The 22349-nt window shown below is 41.8% G+C and overlaps 2 protein-coding genes across 3 annotated transcripts in view; both read right to left on the reverse strand.

The window, feature by feature from the left end:
- Positions 1-154: 154 nt before the first annotated feature.
- On the reverse strand, positions 155-10341 carry TYMS (thymidylate synthetase). 2 transcript variants are annotated; one of them, XM_047827413.1, is made up of 7 exons: positions 10010-10341; positions 8185-8258; positions 5477-5651; positions 3496-3597; positions 2509-2684; positions 2046-2117; positions 155-750 (listed from the first exon to the last, which is right to left on the reverse strand). In XM_047827413.1, the coding sequence occupies exons 1-7, from the start codon at positions 10227-10229 to the stop codon at positions 613-615; spliced, it is 957 nt and encodes a 318-aa protein (XP_047683369.1). In that variant the 5' UTR covers positions 10230-10341; the 3' UTR covers positions 155-612. The 2 variants fall into 2 exon arrangements, with proteins under 2 accessions (XP_047683369.1, XP_047683370.1); XM_047827414.1 differs by lacking the exon at positions 2046-2117.
- Positions 10342-18049: 7708 nt separating this feature from the next.
- The window catches only part of CLUL1 (clusterin like 1), a 29771-nt gene continuing 25471 nt past the window's right edge, over positions 18050-22349 (reverse strand). The window contains exons 7-8 of the mRNA XM_047828384.1: positions 19510-19694; positions 18050-18165 (exon numbers count right to left, since the gene is read on the reverse strand). Of these exons, the coding sequence (XP_047684340.1) occupies positions 19515-19694 (180 nt within the window). The 3' untranslated portion in view covers positions 18050-18165; positions 19510-19514. The remainder of the gene's footprint in view (positions 18166-19509; positions 19695-22349) is intronic.

Raw genomic sequence — 22349 nt, forward strand, 5'->3', positions numbered from 1 at the left:
GTCAGCATTTCTAAAATATACTAACCCTCTAAGCAGGATCCAAACGAGAATACAGCATATGTTTATTTAGGAGGGTTCAGTTAAATCTATTTTAGGCAAGCAGTGAGCAGAATGGCAATACAGAATAAAAAAAATTAAAAAACAAAACACCAGATGAATGCACAACACTCCTTTATTATAGCAATATATAAAGCAAGTAACTTTAAATGTTCATAACTACAACTGTACATTATCATGCATGCTGGTGTTACTCAGCTTGCTGAAATCTGGGGGAATAGTTTTCATGTAATTGAAATGCACTGAGCTTCATAAAAATGTGGGATTGAAGTGCAGGTACACATTTTAAGAGCATATAAATTTTTACTCTCCTTACTTTATCCCTAATCTTGGCAGTTTCACACATCCCCAGGGAGTTAACCAAACTCAAGGTCATTTGTTAGTAAGAGAACTGTTGGCCAGTGGCAACATTCTCAAAAGCTAATCAAGTGTAACTGCCGGTCACCAATAGACTTCTGACCTAGTTCTTTCTTTAGGGTGAAACACCTTTCATCCGGGCATTCAGTCTAATCCCTCAAGAATCAGTATCTTTCCGGTATCTCCCTTAAAAGCATTTTAAACAGCCATTTCCATTTTAATAGTGGGGTGAGGATTGTACCCCTCAATCTGAAAGTCTTCAGCCTTGAAGTCATCAATTGTCTCAACTTTTCGAAGGATTCTGAGCTTTGGGAAAGGCCTTGGTTCTCGCTGTAGCTAAAAATAATAGGAAATCGTTATTTTGCCATTATCGGTGCAAGCTGCTTTAATTCTGAGACAAGTACACAGTATTTTATCAACAAAATATTTCATAGGACTGTAATAGTATGGACACCTGTCCCTGCTTATGCAACACTACTGGAATACAACTGATCCTCTCCCACAAGTGGGGACTGAAGGATATTATGTGGAATCACATCAGGTGGAGCCTTGTGGCTCATCTCATAATTGGCTGTTCTTGGTAAATTTATTAAGGACAGGATGCAATCTTTTACTTTCAAATCCGTAACTACTCAGAAGTTACAGTGCTCAGTATGGGAGTATGAGTCCCCAAATCCCTATCCCAACTGTCCTTTGCAGTGAGGGCAATGTAAGATGTGACATCTGACAACAGAAAGGGATGCAAGCTGGTGTTCCTGGCATGAACAGATGGTGGCACTGAGGGCAGGCATACGGGTTACAACCTCACGTTATTCTGTCCAGACTGGAGCAGACAGCCAGAGAGGCAACTGGGTAAACCCTGAAGTTACCCTCTAAACAAAAGCAGCTAAACTCCCTCAAAGGAGGAACTTTCAAAACCTGGATCTCACCTGGAAGGGGCTAAAAGGGTTTCGGTTCAAAATTTTTTTCTTGGGGATCATTAAGCATTAGACTTATTTAATTTTATTTTCTTAGAGCATGTGTGGATGCAGGAGAGGGGCAGAGAGAGGGAGGAAGAATCCCTAGCAGGCTCCATGCCCCGCGCAGAGCCCCACTCAGGGCTCAATCCCATGACCATGAGATTACAACCTGTTAGCCGAAATCAAGAGTCAGATGCTCAGCCAACCAAGCCACCCGGGTACCCCTAGACACTCATTTTTTAATTGCCATTTAAAATCATTTGTTGGCTGCTATAACTCAGGATTTGAACAGACTTTTGAAAGTTAATACCTAAGTATGGTATTTCATATGACGGGAAAACATCTGCATTTAAATTTTCCTTCAAGTAAAAATATGAGTTGAAAATGCTACCTCTGGGAAGGTCCCAAACCCACTGGTCCAAATATGGGCTCTCCCTCTCTGGTCCCGCTATCTAGTACCTCCCAGCACTGTTAAGTGTCTGTGGGTGCTAAAATGTGTCCGCCTTGTCCCTGCCCACCACCATCCTTAAGCTGAAGCCCTGTAGTTGGAACAGGCCATCTTATCTGCCACAGCACAGAGCAGAAGGGCTGTTATATGAGGGATGTTCTAGAAGGCAGCCTTTTATCAAGAGAGGTTACCAAACTCCAAAGCATGACCGGAATCATTCTTACCTGCATTTTTAGCGGTTCAATGTGATTCAGGTAAATATGCGCATCTCCCAAAGTATGTATGAAGTCACCTGGCTAAATCGCACAGGAGCAAGCAAAATGGTAAATGTTTTTAGTTTCAATTCCTTTAAAACACATCATTTGAAAGCACATTACGTAGACTATGCAGACATTCCCAGGCTTTTTAGAAAAGAATTTCACCAGTGTAGCTTTTGAGAAAAGGTGGTATTCATAAGAGTTGTCTTATATTATAAATTATATAAACCTGCTTGTGTATACAGACCACAAAGACAGAAAAGCTCCATGGGAAGCTGCAAGGTGAGCAAGTTCATTTCTTAATTACCTAGAGCACATTTTAAAAGTAATCAGACACTGAATACTCTGCAATTAATTTTTCCACGTTGAAGAATCTAAGAGCTCAGTGCTTTAGGCTGATAGCAATCATTCGTTCCAGAGAGCAGCTCACCTTCAGGCCTGTGATGTGTGCGATCATGTAGGTGAGCAGGGAGTAGCTGGCGATGTTGAAGGGTACACCCAGGCCCATGTCTCCTGACCTCTGGTACAGCTGGCAGGACAGTTCACCATTCACCACGTAGAACTGGCAAAGAGCATGGCACGGAGGCAGGGCCATCAGAGGAAGATCTGAGGAGCCAGCACAAAGGAAAATGAGGAGTTGGTGGTTTTAAAGAATGCAGCTATACACAGAGTAAAACAGGAGAGAAACAGAAGACAACTCACATGGGGGAGATCATGAGAAAAAGCCACTGGGCCAGTGACCCCACCCCCCATGACCCACACCTCCCCCTATGTCAAGAGCAGACCATTCCAATCCTGAGGATGGGACAACGCCTACGGTGACCCATCCATCAACAGAAGACTTCTGCAGATGTCCATTTACAACTGAAGCAACACTCTTTGATCCAAGCAGAAATTACTTGTGCTACCTTCATGGCACCAAACTACAAGTACAGGAGGAATTCATTCATTTACAAGGACCACAGGTGTGCATCTCAGGCACACCCTCCTATATTCAAAGTCTCTACTATAAAAGCAAATATCTGACTCTGGGTAATATTTATTACATCTTGGTCAGTTTAATTTTATAATATAACTGTTAAAATGTTAACAGCCAGGTGGCAGGGACATGAAACTTCATCTGCCCCAATTTAAACTGTTAAAATCCTTGGTGTATTTTTATAGGTAATTTAAAGCCCTCTTTGGAGTAAGAATAAGTATAAATACACACATTAAAATCATCTGCATCCAACCCCATCATCTGAAGGTGAAAATGGGACCAAGTGTGACCTGCCCAGGGTCATATCAGCCATGCAGCTGAGGGTGGTGGTTCCCAGGATCCAGCCTCCTCTCGGTAGCCTCCATGCAAAGCTACATGGCTTCCCTTTGGGCTAATGTTACAGTTAGGACACAAGACAATAATTGGGATGCTTCCAACCTTTTGGATTCCAACCACACAGGATGATTCTTCTGTCATTGGGGTTGGTTTTGATTGTGTCAATCACCTTTTGCAGTTGATCTACTCCTTGACCTGAATAATCTGTAGAATCGTCAAAAAAGAGAAGACATGTCCACATATCAATCACAGGATCTTATGAGATGACCTTAGAGGCCATCCACCACTGTCCTACCACAGCCCCCCTGTGGCCACACTACAAGGTATCTAATCCACTCTACAAATTGCTCAGCTCTCGTGGGGTGATGTTGAGTTCAGGGCTCCTAGGTCTATTCTCTGGAGCCATAACAAAGTCTATTTTCTTTTCTATGAGTCTTTTTTAAATATTCGGTCTGTCATGGTGCAACCCCTCCCCTTCCTAACCTTCTCCAATCCCAGCAATCGGTTTCTTCCAGTGGTCCCACGGACTGTCTCTATACCCATCAACCATTCTTGTCACACTTTACTGCTGTGGAACAGACTAACACAAGACTGTGGGTGGATTCCCCTCTGTGATCTAGCATTATTTACATCTAAAATTAAAATTTAGCAGCCAAACCCCTGCTGATCCATAAACATCAGGAAACCTCTTTAACTATTACACCACCTTGTACTTTTCTCCCATTTCTGGTCTCTGGACTTTAATTCCTTGCCTTCTTCCTGAAATGGAACTGGAAGCTGAGAAGTCTGAGGAATGTGGAGCTTTATATTCACTCTGGTTAAACTTCCACTTATTGGTGTTAGACTAGGTTCTGGTCTAGCAGCTCTTAATTTTGGAGAGAAGAAAGTTCTGTCACAATCACAGCTTCAGAAAAAGTAATAACAAAGATTAAAAAGGGGCGCCTAGGTGGCTCCGTTGGTTGAGCATCTGACTCTGGCTCAGGTTATGATCTCATGGTTAGTGGGCTCGAGCCCCACATTGGGCTCTGTGCTGACAGCTCAGAGCCTGGAGCCTGCTTTGGATTCTGTGTCTCCCTCTCTCTGTTCCTTCCCCTGCTCACATACTCTCTCTCAAAAATAAATAAAAGATTAAAAAAAAAAAAAAAAAAGATGCACCATGATGGCACAGTTCTAGATTTTGGTTGTGGTACTTACATAAATCTACAGGTGCTGTCAGTGGTTTCTGTCCAGCTAGCAAACTATTACTTCCTATGTATGTGTACACACACACACACGCACCCTGAGGAGGTAGGCATTTGCTTTTGCAATGCCTGGCCTATGGACAAGCAGGACAGGAAGGGTCAAAGGACTGGGGCAGGTGGTGCCACCAAATGACTGAGGAAGGTCACCATCCAGAAGTAAGATGTTTCATTTTCTTGTCCACCCCAGGAGGGCAGGGAGAAGAGGGTAACCCAACAACTGCTATTACATAAGCTCCACCTAAAGGGTGCGGGGTGGCTCAGTATCAAAAAGGGAGATCAAGGGGCGCCTGGGTGGCGCAGTCGGTTAAGCGTCCGACTTCAGCCAGGTCATGATCTCACAGTCCGTGAGTTTGAGCCCCGCGTCGGGCTCTGGGCTGATGGCTCAGAGCCTGGAGCCTGTTTCCGATTCTGTGTCTCCCTCTCTCTCTGCCCCTCCCCTGTTCATGCTCTGTCTCTCTGTGTCCCAAAAATAAATAAACGTTGAAAAAAAATTTAAAAAAAAAAAAAAAAAGGGAGATCAAGCCACCACAAGGTGATCCTTGTTCTTTTTGTCCCCCAGATGAACTCCTACCTTATTCCCCAACACAGCAACCAACTGACCAACCAGCAGACCAACTATCTGCTAGCGAAACAAGCTACAGAAAGTACCAAGCACCCAATAAAAACTAACAACCAAGAGTGTGATCTACCTGAATCTGAAATAGCCTCTCACAAGGTCAAAGTTGTATATATATCAGCTCCTCAGACTGGCTTCTTACAACCCCAACTTCACTAGAAACAATGGAGCAAACTCATGCTATACCAGATGCTCAGGAACTTAAGGCTTTGCTCTGTTTTCTCACCTGAATCCTTATCTTTGTATTCTGCCCCAAAATGCCTCCACTGAAAGCCATAAACTGGGCCTAAATCCCCTTCTTCTCTGTTGGAGAATCCTAGGCTGTCCAAGAAGTTTCGGGACCCATTGGCATCCCAGATTTTCACTCCCTTGGATGACAGTTCCTTAGCGTTTGTAGATCCCTGGAAGAGACAGGACAACAGAGAAGGCATCCAAGTGAACTGAGCCATAAGGAGTTGATAGCCCAAGAGCTTCCCACCAATTAGGCCTCTGGCCCGTGCTAACACACCAGGGACAGGCACTCACACGTCCTGCACAGCTGGACATCCCATCTTTAAAGGCCAGTCCCAGCTGACTTTTTGAGGGCCTCTAGGGCAGTTTTCTGGTATCACTTCCAGGACAGGTGATTCTTGGAATTATTACCCTTTCAAATCTTTTCTCCTATTCTTCTCAACTAAATGTTCTAGATTAAACACCTCCAAATCCTTTCATTATTCCCACCTCGCCTAACAGTCTTGTGCTTTTTAACAAAATGTGTGTCTAAGTGTAATCCCCCAAAATGCACTTAATGCCTCACCTGCAGTCTGTTCAGTGTATCTTAGACCTGGTTGGTACATAGGCTATTTCACTAATTGGTGTAATCGGTATCAGCTTTTCTTGCAAATCTATCATCCACATTATATGTGCCACTGTCGAGTTATGTTTACCCCAACCTATATATGCAGTTAAGGTGGTGTTTTGTTTTTTCCCAAGTACGAGCCCATGTTTATTTCTTATATTTAATCTCATCAGATGTGGCCCATATCATCCTAACCTATGTCCTGATTGTGCCTCCAGGTCACAGACAGATCTCAACGGCCTCTGGGTAGGACATGCTGTAATGGGGACAAACAAGGCTGTGGTGCCACACACACACACACCGGGGCTCTGTGCCTGCCCTTCACGACCCTTCTCTGACAGCTCCCTGACCCCCTGGCCTTGCTATCTCCATCCACAGAAGAGCTCAGTATTCCCCACACACAGTAGTGTGAGGGTAGAGGACACAAAGTGCTCAGTGCACCACAGATCCTAACTTCAGCACAGGCCCCGTCTCTCCATCCTGCCCACGGATGCCAGCAGCAGTGCAGGTTCATTCTGACTCCTGTGTTTCATCCAGTCACTCAGGGAGCAACTCTATCAGAGGGGAGCCTGACACGTTCCTGGTAAAGGGTTCTTAGAATCCTGAATTCAAGCTAAATTAAAACAAGTGACTGCATTTATTTCTGAGCATCTCGTTTCCTCCCTTCTGTTTTTGTTTATACTTTTTCCACCTCCAAGACGTCATTTTTCTATCTTTCCCATATTATTTCAAATGTCTCCCTTTTATATCCATTCCGACTGGGCACTAGATGGTTTATAAATGTCATCTTCTGAGATTTCTGATGACGTGCCTGGAACTAGACACTCACTGTCAGCTGTGAGAAGACAACATGGAAGAAAATGCCTCGAGAATATAGAACTAAGCAGGGGCCCCTGGGTGGCTCAGTCGATTAAGCATCTGACCTCGGCTCAGAGGTCATGATCTCACAATTCGTGGGTTCGAGCCCCGCATCGGGCTCTGTGCTGACAGCTCAGAGCCTGGAGCCCGCTTTGGATTCTGTGTGTATGTGTGTGTGTGTCTGCCCTTTCCCTGCTTGTGCTCTGTCTCTCAAAAATAAATAAATGTTAAAAAAAATTTTTAAAAATTAAAAAAAAGAACATGGAACTAAGGAAGACTGGATTGAATTCTAAACCCTTTCTAAAATGCAGTAGGAAGTCTTCAGTTTGGTTTGGCCCAAGATCATACAAGCCACACAGAGTGCTCTGTAGAAGGGATCCCGGTTTCTACACAGCCCAGAACTGAGCCCATCTCCTCAGGCACCCTCTAACCAGCACTGGCCAGAATATTACCAGCCTGGACCAGGAGACAGAGCAAGAGGAAGCTGTCCATCATCACAGCACCTTAGCCCTTACCCAAGGTACCTACCTGGCTCTTCAGAAGAGGTATAGCTTGTTACTCAAGAGATTATTCTAGCTTATACAAATATGAGAACATGGTTGGGATCCATATTCAGTGATCAATCTATGTTGAGTATCTACTATATGGCAGGCTATGTTCTAGGCCCAGGGGATAAAAAGTGAACAGGAAAAAACAAATTCTCTGCCCTCATGGAGCTTCTAATACATTTTACTTGTTCATTTGTTGTCTACTTTCCCCCTTCCAGGGGGGAAAGGGGAGAACACACTTCATACATCAGCTGATGATGTTTCTCTGCAGAAAAAACAAAGGAGGGTAGGAGGAGGGTGTGTGTATGTTGGGGAGGGAGAGGGGGATAATCAGTCTTAGATGGGAAGGTTAGGGAAGGCCCACTGAGCAGAGACTTGAAGGAGGTGAGGGAGTGAGTCATGCTGCATGTAGGGGAAGGCTCCAGGGAACAGGACTGGCAAGTTCCAGAGCCCTAGGTGGCAATGTTCTGATGTGCTCAAAGTTTAGTAAAGAGGCCAGGTGGGTGGAGCAGAGTGAGCAGCAAGCCAGCTGAAGCCAGAGCTGGGACAGGGGCCCCTGGCTCTTACTGTGTGAAATGGGAGCCACTAAGGGCTATAGGTGAAGAATGACATGATTTGACTTTTTAAAGGATCTCGCTGGTGCTGGGTTGAGAACAGACTGTTGATTCCCAATAGCAGCAGCTTCTTTACCTTGATAAACCACAGCAACTCCTCCAAAACACCCTTCCAGAATACACGCTTGGTTGTCAGTAGAGGAAATTCATCTGAAAAACAGTTTGCCAGATAATTTCAAGATGGGAAAAAAGAAGACACCATCCAACTTTCTCTGTAGAGGAAAACTGCCCCAGGACACAGGCCTTTGAGTGACCACAGGAGCAAGCAGGAAACTTTGACTCTAGTCACGTGGGTACCCCAGACCAGGGTGGAGCTCACAGGATACAGCGAAGTCAGTGACCCAATTCAGAGGAGACTGCCCTCCTGAATCCTTTGACCACCACAGGAATTCCACACTGAGATGGAACACTGGCCAGGCAGGATGCCCATGTGGACAGGGAAAGAACTACATCCACTTGCCAGCTAGTGTGAATCCTTCAGAGAAGTGTGAAGACAACACACAAAATGTGCCCTAGGACAAAGGCTGAAGGCTCCCAGGGCTATTCCGTGATTATCCTGCCAGGGAAAACTTACTCAGGTCCAGGAGACAGTAGATATCACACTGGCCAAAGCTAAAGAATAGTTATTAATTATCTGCAAAGCAAATTAACCTCTATTATTTAAGTGTACCAAAAATAATAACTGTTTAAACACTTGATATGCATGACAAAACCTTGTTTGAAGCATCCTTAAGATCACCATTTTATAGGCACCAGGAGGGAATATACAAGCTTGCATCAAGCAACAGATCAAAATATAAAAGCTTATCTCTAAATTTGGTACCTATTCAGTTCACCTTATCAATTGTATAGTTGCTATACATGTAAAAAGCACAGATTTTTTTTCAAGTACTTTTATCAGTACTGCCTACTGAGCACGATTTCCTCCATTTTAAGTATAGGAGGAAGCTGAAGGAACTTGGAGAAGGGCTGGAGTAAAAGCTAGGTCTTTGGGTCACTGGAGGCCACTGTGCGGAGCGGCAGGAGGGTGGATTCCTCTGCCACTGCAGCCTGGGTATTTTCCAGTCTCTAAAATGGGTGTGGGGTTAAGTGTGGGTCCTCCCCTGCCCACCACAGTGCTTCACTAATAGTAGGTCTCCCTACTTAAAACCATCTCCATACCCGTGTCAAGGATACCTGTCTTGTGCCCACCCCCACCCCACCCCTTTGTCCCCTGAAAGCCTGACTCTAACAACCCCCAAGAGACACTCCCCAGGGGCCATCCTGTTTTGAAGGAAAACAGGAATAAGAACTTCTACTCGAACTCTTCGCTTTCCTGTTTCAACGTTTAAGAGGAAAGCTGGTTCGTTAGGACCAGACCGGAAAAATGGTCAGGAACCACAAGTTCCCGCCCAGCTTCTGTATTCACTCTCTCCTCCGGCCGCCTTTGACCCGCCCATATTCCTTCGCTCCAATTTTTTAAAACTGCAAAACCAAAGGGCCAACACAGGGGGTGGGGGCGGGGAGGGTAGAAAGGAGGAGTCAAAAAGGGCAACCTCTAAGCCAAGTCCGTGGTCAAGCCCAGGCAAATCCTCTCCCATTTTCTGGTATGAGGTCAGCACTACCAGCCCGTGTCCGCTCTGGGGCAGAAAGCGTGACCGGGATGCGCAGGCCTTGGCGCCAAAGGACGTGGTTTTATCTCCCAATTCTGTCACTCCTGTCCGCGTGACTTTACGCAAATCATTTCTCTAACCCGAACCTCAGTTTTGGCGTCTGCAAAGCACAGGGGTTAAGGAGCTCACAGGATCGAGGTTAGGACTAAAAGCTGGTGGCGGGACCCAGCCTCTCCCGGGCGCTCCTCCAGAGGCCGCTCGGAGCCCACCCGTGCGCACGCCCACTCGCCCGGCGCGCGCAGCGGTCACCTCTCAGGCTGTAGCGCGCCTGCATGCCGAACACCGACAACGTGCCGGTGCCGGTGCGGTCATCCTTCTGGAACCCGCAGCGCAGGATGTGCTCCACCTGCCCCAGGTACTGCAGCTCCCCGTGGGGTGGCGGCTGCGGCTGCGGCTGCGGTTCGGCGCCCCGCTTCTGCTCGGCGGGCTGTGCCGGCGGGCGCTGCAGCTCGGAGCCGGGAGCGGGCATGGCGCGGGCGCAGGCTGCGGGGTCTAAGACGCGGACGGCGGCGAGCAGCGAGCGACTGGCTAGTAGGTCCAGACCGTTCTGCGCGCTTTTTTTCCCGCCGCCGCTGCGGTGACTCCGCCCCTTCCTGCCTCGTGACGTTGGCAGGCCCTGGGGCTCCCGGCGTCCCAAGGGCGCGCCGAGCCACAAGTTGCCCAGAGCGCGCGCTCTGGGAAACGTGCCAGAAACCTGAAGCTGTGGTGTTTAGCGCCTTTAAATGCTAACAACCTAAGTCCTGTATCTTGGTGCATTGGCTGAAAAAGGCCACTCTGGTTAGAAAGTTTCGCGTTCACCGCGCCATTTATTTTTATTAAAAAAAAATTTTTAATTAACATTTATTTAGTTTTTGAGAGTCAGAGAGAGACTGAGCACGAGCAGGGGAGGTGCAGAGAGAAGGAGACACAGAATCGGAAGCAGGCTCCAGGCTCTGAACTGTCAGCACAGAGCTGGATGCGGGGCTCGAACCCACGAACCGTGAGATCGTGACCCAGGTGAAGTCAGTCGCCCAACCGACTGAGCCACCCAGGAGCCCCCACCGCACCATTTAATACTAAGAGGAGCCTGGAACAGTCCTCACGTATTCATGAAATCAAAAACAAACAAAACCCTGTTATTTGACCAGGCTGTCAGGCGCTGTGCCTTCCCGTTTTTCCCTATCCTCACCGAAGGCCAGTAGCTGGAGGAAGTGGAATAGGCCCATTTTTTTACTTGATTAATGACAGCCAGCCATTCTCAAGTTTTTGACAGCAAAATTTCACTTATTGTGAAATGTTTCTAATGTAAACACTGTTGGGTAAGAGCAATTTGATAATTAGTGTAAAATGTAGGAGGGGTGCCTGGCTGGCTCAGTCAGCAGACCATGGATGGGACTCTTGGTCTTAGGGTTGTGGGTTACAGCCCCATGTTGGGTGTGGAAATTACTTAAAAAGAAAATCTTTAAAAAAAATAAAATGTACTAATACATGGACATGCAATAAGCAGTCTTTAAAAAAATTTATTTATTTTTTTAATTTACATCCAGGTTAGTTAGCATATAGTGCAACAACGATTTCAGGAGTAGATTCCTTAATGCCCCTTACCCATTTAGCCGATCCCCCCTCCCATAACCCCTCCAGTAACTCTGTTTGTTCTCCATATTTAAGTCTCTTATATTTTTGTCCCCCTCCCTGTTTTTATGTTATTTTTGTTCCCATTCCCTTATGTTCATCTGTTTTGTATCTTAAAGTCCTCATATGAGTGAAGTCATACGATATTTGTCTTTCTCTGACTAATTTCAACAAGCAGTCTTTTGAATCAACAACTGTTTTTTTTAGCACATAGTAGATGCTGAATGTATTTTTTGTTGCTGGGTCTGGGGTTATGAAGAGTAAGATGTTGGCACTGAATGAAACATACCAAACACTATTTCTTTCCGTTCAATAAAGTCAACTTTTTTTCTTTTTTTTTCTCCCCGGGTTATCTCAAATGGATTGGCTGTGCAAGATTCTCACATCTTTCTGCTAACATATGCCTCTCAAACTCAAGGTTAAAATTTTTGTAATTGAAACACAAGTTCTAGCAAGAGGTGAATATCTTTCATGTGCAGCTCTGCCTAATCCGCTCAGTGAAAACAATCTTGCATCCCTTTATGTGGCACAAAGCCTATAAAGAATAAATCAAATCTCAAAGACAATTTAAAAAATACCTGGCCATTTGGGTTAATTGGAAGAAGGATAATACTATGAACAGACAAGAAGTGCTTCAGGGAACATTTCACAAGACTTCTAGCTGGAAAGTCTCTGTTCTTGCCGTTTGGTTTTATGAGTGCTCACAAAGGCCACAATAAACAGAAATGCATTGGGTTACAGAACAGCAGATATTTTAAATCTATTTCATCCATCACAGTACTAGGCTGGCCTTTCCTAGGTCTGCATAGATTCATTTTCCCCTCCTACAGCACATTCCCCACCCCATCCCATACCGATATTTGAAAAAAAAAAAAAAGTTTATTTATTTATTTTGAGAGACAGAGAGCGAGAGAATCCCAAGCAGGCTCTGAGCTGTCAGCATGGAGCCCGATGCAGGGCTCCATCTTTCAAACTGAGATCATGACCTGAGCTGAAATCAAGAGTAGGACACTTAACCAATTGAGCCACCCAGGTGCCCCAACCCCAGCATAGTAATAGTTTTAAAGAGTCATCGGTCTCCTATTAGGAATGATAGCCCTCCTGTATTGTGTTGTACTATTTGGACAGGGCGGGTAGCACCAGATGCAGTGGGCATTCTTTTTGGTGGTCATTTGGGAGGAGACATGCTGGGTCAGAAAACCTTAACTCAGAAAACAGACTTCAGGCAGGAATGGGGACCCATGTTGTCTGTTCGGCTTGAGCATTGTCCTGGGTATAAGAAGCTAAGATGCCATGTGGAAGCATGTTCTGGGTGGGCCAGAACTGCAGAGTTCTTCACTGGGCAGGATCGTCCAGCATACTGCAGGGCTTTAGCATGCCTGTGGAAAGCCAACTAAACGTACATATTCCTCCAACTTCACCCCAACTGAAAAGTGTCTCCACACATTTCCAACCGCGGGGCGGATCCCAGGCAGAAAATAGCCTAGATTTTCCAGTTGTATGTTATCCTCTGTGTTTAGTTTCCTTTTGTCAGTTTGAGCTGAGTTTATTATTCTAGCCGAATATCAGTTATACCACAAAGAGAATCTCAAGGTAAAGAGCATAGGCTCCCCTGCCTGTGTGGAGATTCCTTTTCCACTGTGGTACTTGGAGGATCTTGGTTTGATGATAATAGAGAATGGTTCCTTTCCCAGTGGCTGCTCCATAAATGAACGATCATCATGATATGATGATGGCATAACTCAGTAAAGGGCTACTGCAGGTACAGAGAAATTACTTTATTTAATTAGTTTTAGTTTTAATTTTAATTCCAGTATAGTTAACATACCATGTTATATTAGGTTTTGGTATACAATACAGTGATTCAACAATCCTATTCATTACTCCAGCACTCATCATGATAATTGTACAGAGGAACTACTTTAGGTCCTACCACCAGGCAAGACCTCCTTGAGAGAAGGAACATTCCAACCCCCACTGCATTTAGGCCAGTATGTTTCCTAGCACTTTTATCTATAAAAATAAAAAATAGGGGTAGTATGGGTGCTGAATCCTATCTTACTCTAGGAAAGAACTGTATCAATGGATACATTAACTTATTGGGGGGAAAGCTCTTCCTTCTCATTAAGAGATCTATTTCTGTTAAATATTGTTAAATATTTATAATATATATAATTATATAGAGGGTAGAGGGAGAGAGAGAAGAGAATCTCAGGCAGGCTCCACTGTCAGCACAGAGCCCAATGCAGGACTCAACCCCACATCCCATGACCCTGGGTTCATGACCTGAGCCAAAATCAAGAGTCAGACATTCAATTGACTGAGCCACCTAGGTACCTCTATTTTATATTTTAATGGTCATAGATATGTATATTTGTTACTTTAATCAATATATACAAATAATTACAAATGATAACTGAGAATAAATATTTGATACCTAGATTTTTGTGCCTGGGCAGATTTTTTTTTTTTTTTTTTTTTTTTTTTTAAGTAGACTCCATGCCCAGCATGGAGCCCAATGCAGGGCCTGAACTCACGACCCTGAGATCAAGACCTGAGCTGATATCTAGGGTTGGACGCTTAGCCAAGTGAGCCGCCCAGGTGCTCCTCTGGGCAGATTTTTGATTTTTAAAATCTAAATCGCACCTGGGTGGCTCAGTCAGTTAAGTAACTGACTCTTGATTTCGGATCAGGTCATGATCTTGCAGTTTTGTGAGTTAGAGCCCCTCATGGAGCTCTGCACTGACAGTGCAGTCTGTTTGGGATTCTTGCTCTCTCTCTCTCCCTCCCCCATGCATGCTGTCTCTGTCTCTCTCAAAATAAATAAATAAATTTGGGGCTCCTGGGTTAAGCATCTGACTTCAGCTCATGTCTGAAGTCATGGTTCATGAACCATGGTTCATCTCATGGTTCGTGTGTTCGAGCCCTGCACAGGCCTCATCTCCCTGTCTCTCTGCTCTGCCCCTGCTTGTGCTCTGTCTCTCTCTGAAAGAAAGGAAGAAAGAAAGAAAGGAAGAAAGAAAGAAAGAAAGAAAGAAAGAAAGAAAGAAAGAAAGAAATAAGAAAGAAAGAAAAAAACTTAAAAAAACCTAAAAATGCTTACATTTTATTGATCAATAAAAGATGCTTAAACATAAAAATATATTACATTAGGATAAAATTCTTTGAAAAAAGAATGAAAAGCAGAGTTTAAGGAGAAAATGGAAAGAAAATTTCTCATTGTTAAAGAATAACTTGTTTGTGTATTTGTTTAAGTGGATGATTCTGGGTATCAAATTTCCATGATATTTAGATTCCATTGGATATATTTTAAAGAGAGATGAAACCATTTTATGTTTGAAATGCTAATATTTACAATACATGGGAAAATAAAATTTTGCTATTCTTTCAACTTATGTTGAAAAATCACATACAAGAGCAAGTATAACTTTTTCATGTTCCTTTTAGGAAGTTTGAGAGCAAAAACATTTGAATATTACTGGTCTGAAGAAACCTTCTTTTCTTTACACAGCAAACTCAAAAATGTTGGTATAATTAGGTAAAGAAGCAGGAAACGAACATTTTTGAGAGCCAACTGTGAGTCAGGCACTTGATAATAATATTACTTGATAATCAATGCTACCATTTATTAATGCTTATCATTATGGATTAATTCCTGTAGTTCTCACAACTATGCTATAAAACAAGAACTATTCCTTCTATTACTTTAAGGTAAAGATACTGAGGTTTAGAGACATTAAGCATCTTGCCTGAAGTCACACACCTAGGAAATACAGCAGTGGGGATTGGAATCTGGGTCAGCCTTGTCACAGAAGGTTTTCGAGACCTGTGCTTTCCACTTACCAACCCCTCTTCCTACTCCTCAGTCTACAAGTTTCCCATAGTTCATTGGCCCTTTAGAAAGGCACTTAGAAAGTTTCCCTTTTTAACTTAATTTTTGGCACCTTGTCTGACAAATATATCAAATATGTGGTTGAAAAGGCTCTATTTATTTGAGACTTCAGTACATTAAGGAACCCAAGATTCTATCAATAGTGTCCTATCTTTTTTAATAGCCCTCACTTTTGATAGGAGAAACTTTATAGTCATCTGGAGTGAATTATTTTCAACTGGCTGCCTCTGACTCGTCTAACTTTCTCTGACAAGAGTTCCCATCAAGTAGAATATCAAGACTGTGTGGGAAATGCTTTAAAGGTTTTGAGTCCTCTCTTTCATTATATTCCTCTTTATAACTTGAAAGACTGACTACAAATATATTTCCAATGTAATCTTTAGTGACATATACTAGCAAATGACTCTCTGATTATTATATTGCGCCAAGGTTCAAATTATGAGGTTAAGTAAGTGACATCTTGGATTTTCCATAAAATATGTATGGCCTTGTTCAAAGAGAACCCTGTTATGGTAATTTTACAAAGAAACAATGAAGTACACTCATGCCTATAGCAACCTTATTCACAGCGGCCAAAAAGTGGAGGCAACCCAGGTGTCCATGGATGAATGAGTGAATAAACAAAAACGTGACACCCACACAAAGGAATAGTCTTCAGCCTTAAAAAGAAATTCCGACACCCGCTACAAAATGGATAAAACTTAAGGACATCATGCTAAGCAAAAAAAGCCAGTCACAAACGGACAAAGACTGCATGATTCCACTTATGTGAGGTGCCTAGAGGAGGCAAATTCATAGACACAGAAAGTAGAATGGTGCTTGCAAGGCACTGGTAGAAGAGAGAAACGGGGAGTTAGTGTTTAATGGGTATAGAGTTTAATTTGGGGAAGATGAAAAAAGTTCTGGTGATGGATGGGGGTGATGACTGCACAGTAATGTGCATTTACTTAATGCTACTGAACCTTACACTTAAAAATGGTTAAAATAATACAGTTTGTTTTATATATACATATATAATATATATTCACAATAAAAAAAGTCTAGATTTCTATAAACCCCAGAGCATGGTTCTGTCTACCAAGGCCAGGGTTGTGTGGAGATCCTGGATGAAGCCATAGCCACCATGTCTGACCAGGAAGCAAAACCTTCGACTAAGGACTTGGGGGGATAAAAAGGAAGGAGAATACGTTAAACTCAAAGTCATTGGACAGGATAGCAGTGAGATTCACTTCAAAGTGAAAATGACAATGCATCTCAAGAAACTCAAAGAATCATACTGTTAACGACAGGGGGTTCGATGAATTTGCTCAGGTTCCTCTTTGAAGGTGAGAGAATTGCGGATAATCACACTCCGAAAGAACTGGAGATGGAGGAAGAAAATGTGATTGAAGTTTATCAGGAACAAACGGGGTCATTCCAGGATTTAGATATTCTTTTTATTTTTTTCTTTGCCCTCAATCCTTTTTTATTTTTAAAAATAATTCATTAGTAATGTGATGTTCAAAACGGAATTGAAAACTGACACCCCATCTCTTTAAAACATTAATTTTGAATTCTAGTGCCCATTATTCATTATCCCTTGTTTTCATTGTGCTGATTTTTGGTGATCAAACCTCAGCCCCTTTCATATTGCCCTCTCCTTTTTAAAAATTACATGTGTGCACAGAGATGCCACCTTTTCCAGGACTGTGCATTTTCAGGCTTGTGATAAATAAGATTGACCAATGCGAGTGTTTGTAATGACTTTCCAGAATTCTGAAGTTCTAATGTGTGATTGCTTCACCCCTGGACTATGACCTTCAGTGGGAGATGGAAGTTTTTCAGAGAACTGAGCTGTGGAAAAATGACCTTTCCTTAAGTGGAAGTTCCTTTTAAAATGTGAGGGTCTGGGGGCACCTGGGTGGCTCAGTCGGTTGAGTGTCTGACTTTTGATTTCGGCTCAGGTCATGATCTCATGGTCATGGGATCGAGCCCTGCTTTACAAAATGGATGAAACTTAAGGACATCATGCTAAGTAAAATAAGCCAGTCATGCAAGGACAAAGGCTGTATGATTCCACTTATGTGAGGTGCCTAGAGGAGGCAAATTCATAGACACAGAAAGTAGAATGATGCTTGCAAGGTGCATTTAGCACAGAGCCTGCCTGGGATTCTCTCTCCTCTCTCTGCCCCTCCTTGGCTCACGTGCAAATGGACACACGCACACTCTCTCTCTCTCAAAATAAATACATAAACAAAAAAAAAAATTCAGGATCTTGACCAAAAGAAGAGAAATATTAGCCTGGAGTTGAGATGACAGAGATGGTGGGAGTAATGACTAACTCCAAAGGTGGCTTCACTGAAGACAAAGCATTTTAAGATAAAAGTCTTGTTAGAAGATCCCAGGAAAGTTATAATTTTCATTAGCAGTTAATAAATTTATTCATGCAGAAGTGTATTCAACAGAAAAATATCTATACATAAGTTACAGGTTTTTACTAAACAAAGAAATGAATTATAGATTTTTTTTCAAAAAGCCAATTATTATATTATAAATTCAAGAGCAAATTGAAAGAAGTATCCTCCGTTAATTAGAAAGTGGTGTATTTGTAGTAGAAATGATAGAACAGAGACATCTTGGCAATTTAATATTTATTTAATATACAAGGAACTACTAATGTACCATAGAATTTAGTAATATGTACATGTGATTTTTTAAAAAGGTATTCTACTTTAAATCAATTTGAATAGCTATTAATCTGTCATTCAATGTAAAATTAATAGTACTTCATAATATAAAACTGACATGTTTTCCTGGTATTACGTTTATTACATTGTTTTATACATTTGGGATTTTCAGGTCTCAGAGGTACCTGAAGAGGTAATTCTACTTGCCAGGTGTACGATGAGTTAGGTCTTCTTACCTTTAAAAAAAAGCAGCAAGAATCAAAATATTAGTAAATAATTTTGGACAGTGTATTTTTTTCTTGGAATAAAGGTTCAGAATGTGGAATACAATAAATGCTCTTGGCTTTTGAAAAAATTAATGTGTAATAAAATAATGGAAAACCATTTTTTTTTTAAAGAAAAGAAGAGAGAAGAGAGGGTGGGAAGGAATGAGGGGAGGGAAAGAGCAAAGGAAAGGGGATAGAAGGCCAGTGGGAAAGGAAGGTGAAAAAGGAAATATATCCAGCCAAGAAGTTTCTCCTTTTCTGGAAAGTAAAGTGTCCTCTCCTCAGTTCCCAAAGGCCCCCATCTTGGGACTGGCTACATGCCACCTTGTGTCATTGTTATATGTATGTTTTGTAAACTCCCACTCCATCCCCTGCTGGATAGAGAGCTCATTTGGGAAAGAATCTTGTCAAATTCATCATTTTCTCCTCCACAGTACCTGGGTCTGTGCCTTCACTTAGTAGATGCTAAAAAGATATTGATTGTTTGACTATTATAACTTGAAAAAAAGTTCTCCAAAACTTAAAGGGACAGTCAGCAAATCCTGTAATATCAAGCTTAATTATACACTGACCTGCCAACAATGTCCCTTATGAATGATAACTTAGAATTAAAATTTAATTATTCTTTAAGATTGATCATATTACCCAAAGAGAATGTTCCATGCAGTTTTAATTGTGCCACTAATTTAGAAGATATTAAGCTACAACCTACCTAACCATTCTCTTGTTTTTAACCATTAAGATTGTTTTAAAATTTTTACTATTTTAAATAATTTTGCAAATACAGATTTGGAGGATGGGCAGGGGACTTTTCATTGCTATTTTTTTAAGTATGTATGTATGTATGTGTGTATGTATTTAGAGAGAACAAGCAGGAGAGGGGCAGAGAGAAAGGGAGAGAGAGAATCCCAAGCAGTCTCTGTGCTGCTAGCCCAACTCGGGCTTGAACTCACAAAACCAGGAGATGGTGGAGCCGAAATCAAGAGTCAGCTGTTCAACCAACTGAGCCACCCAGGTGCCCCTCAAATAGCTTTTCCAAAAGCTATTTTCAAAAAGGCAACAACAGTTTGTGTTCCTGCTAATAACATATAAGAATTCCCATTTCATCACACTCCTATCACGATTTTGTATTTTTTTAAAAATTTACACGTTTGATAGGCATATGATGCTATCGTGTCTTAATTTTTATGTCTTTGATTACTGATGAGGTTGAACATATTTTCCAAGTATTTTAAAACTAGTTTTGTTGTTTTTCTCTTTTATGAATCATCTATTCCTATCAACAAGGCATGTTTAACCTGGCACTCTGCTTACCAATTTTAAAAGTGTTTCTTAAAATGCTGCACAGCTTTCACCAGCACGTAGCTAATGAAGTTAGAACTGTCATCACTGTCTTCAGGAGGGATCTTGAGTGTGAAATTGGGAGAAGGCAGAATGCTCAAGTCTATCATTGTTTCATCTTGTTTGGGGAAATTCCCTTCATGAACATCTGGAACCACCTAAGAAGAAGGATTATACAGTAAAAGATTACTAAACCCCAATGCACATTCAGGATTAACTTAATACCACATTAGTCAGGATAGGCTAGGTTATGCTGAGGTAACAGAGTAGCCCCAACATCCCAGTGGCTTCATACAACAAACATTTACTTCTTGCTCATGTTACATGTCCATTTCAGGGGCTCTGTATAGCCTCCAACATTCAGGACCCTGGTTGACACTGGCAGGTCATCTCATGGCTGTAGCATGAGGAATGCATGGCTTTCTTTGTGCCCCTGGCAGACATGGAGAGTGTATAAGCCCTGCACTATCTCAGTCTAGAAATAACCCTTGTCAGTTTTCTTCATATTTCACTGGCCGGGACTTGCCACATGGCACCATTTAACAGCAGGAGGAGCTAGAAAATATGAGTGAGCAGACAGAATATTTGGTGAGCGCTACCATCAGAGTCACAACTATTTATGTGATGCACCAAGTTTTATACTGTATTTTCCTAGGAAATTTACAATTTATGGTTGTTATGTGATTTTGGTGAGAACCAGTCATCTGAAAGTCATGGCGGTTACTCTCAATGAATTCTCAAGTGCACACACTTTGATTTTAATAATTTAAATGAAACTGTACTGACATGCAAGTTGATGTAAACTTAAGAGAACTATTTTTAAAACGTTTTCAAATAACCTTATCAAAAAAAAAAAACTAAAGCAAAATCTTGAGAAGCCAAATAAAACTGACAATTTGTTAATTCTAGTATGTAAAAAAATAGCTAACATGATTTCTCCCAGCTCTTTTCCTTTTGGTGAATATAACCCACATAAAAACTGCATAAAGCATTTTTGTCTAGTTTAATAAATAATTATAAAGCTAACACCATGTAATTACAACCTAAAGGGCATAACTGTTTTTACTTGCCAGAAAGTTTACATACTTGTATATGCCTCTTCAGTACTTGCTGTGTTATGGCTTTGCACTTTCTGTTACATGATGAAATAAGAGTTGTTTTGATAAAAATAACTTTTACGGGTAGTTCAGCAAAGTGGTTAAGTCCAGAAATTCTGGAGAAATGCTGCTTGGGTTTAACTCCCTGTTCTACCACTTGCTAGCAGTGTGACCTCAGACAAGTTGCTTAACTTCTCTGTACCTCATCTGAAAAATGTGAAAAACAATACCTTATAGGATCACTGAGAGTATTAAACAATCTGGTGTATGGAAAAAGTCCTTAGAACATTGCCTGACACATAGTAAGTGCTCGTTAGTGACCATGACTATTAGAAGAATTATCACTGAAAACCATAATTTTATTTTATATGGAGATTTTTATATAGAACTGCTTTTGTTGTCAATATAAAGAATTTTAGGTAAACCTATTAGTGCTACCCAGAGACACTAGAATGGAAACAAACTGCAGCATAGAATGGAAAATACTGACGAATATGAAAGCAATTAACTCTTGGCTGTAACTTTCTAAAGACTGAAAGCACTACTCAACATTGTCTTCAGATTTTATTCTTCAAGACAAGACCTCTTCCTCATTAGCTGAAAGTGTGTGTTTATAAGAATGATCAAGTATACTGAATTATTTTACTCCTGTAGAGTATAAACTAGCTGATGAAGGAAATAAGTCAGAGAATCAGCCGGGTTGGGAGAGTGACTTTCAGAACTGTTTGACTGTGGTCAACAGTTACAAATACATTTTTACATCATGACTCAAAAATACGCACTATATATATATATATATATATATATATATACACACACATACATATATATATGTATATATATGTGTATATATACATGTATATATATGTGTATATATATATGTATATATATATATGTGTGTGTATATATGTATATATATGTATATATATGTGTATATATATATGTATATATATATGCATACACTCATATTTACACACACACATACACACACATGTAATGGAAATGAAAGTTCCATGATATATGCATATGATTTGTTAAGTACACTGCACTCTTTCTCCTTAGTCTGCCCTATTCTGTTTTGTTTTGTTTGTTTAATGTACTGGATGTGACTCTCTAAACCTATGTCTCAAACTTTCAGTTTGAAAGAGACAGATATATTAGGACACAGAATGTCACATATGTCAGATTCTCTGGAAACGGAGCCTGAGACTCTGACAAAAGCAATTTATTAAGGGTGCCTTCAGGTGAAACTTTTTGGGGGATTAGGCAAGCAACATAGGCAAGAGGGAGAAGCTAATCTAGTATGTGGCTTCAGGTGACCTCTAGCCTCAGCCTGATGCAGCAGGGAGCTCTTAAATGGCCCCAAGGGCAACCCTTTGGAGAAGGGTTGGGGAGAGGGTGAACAGTTAGCAGCAGCACCAGCCAAAGTTGGTAAGAGGATCCGTGGCAATCTGAGTAACTCACTGACATTACACACTGCACAAAATATTGCTTCTTCAGTTGCTCTGCCCAGTGATTTTTGTATCCAGGTCTTTTTAGGAATCCACAGATACTAACCTCTTCGGGAGTCACTAGCCTTGTTTGTTAACCTAGTGTGTGTTGTGGGAGTGAGGGTAGGAGGAGTTGGTCAGAAGAGAAATTCAGTCACTGTTTTATGTTATGCAACAGGAGCTATTGACTGAATGTGGGAAACATGGCATAAAGTGCAACTTCAGA

The sequence above is a fragment of the Prionailurus viverrinus genome, chromosome D3, assembly GCF_022837055.1.
Source record: "Prionailurus viverrinus isolate Anna chromosome D3, UM_Priviv_1.0, whole genome shotgun sequence".
NCBI lineage: Eukaryota > Metazoa > Chordata > Mammalia > Carnivora > Felidae > Prionailurus > Prionailurus viverrinus.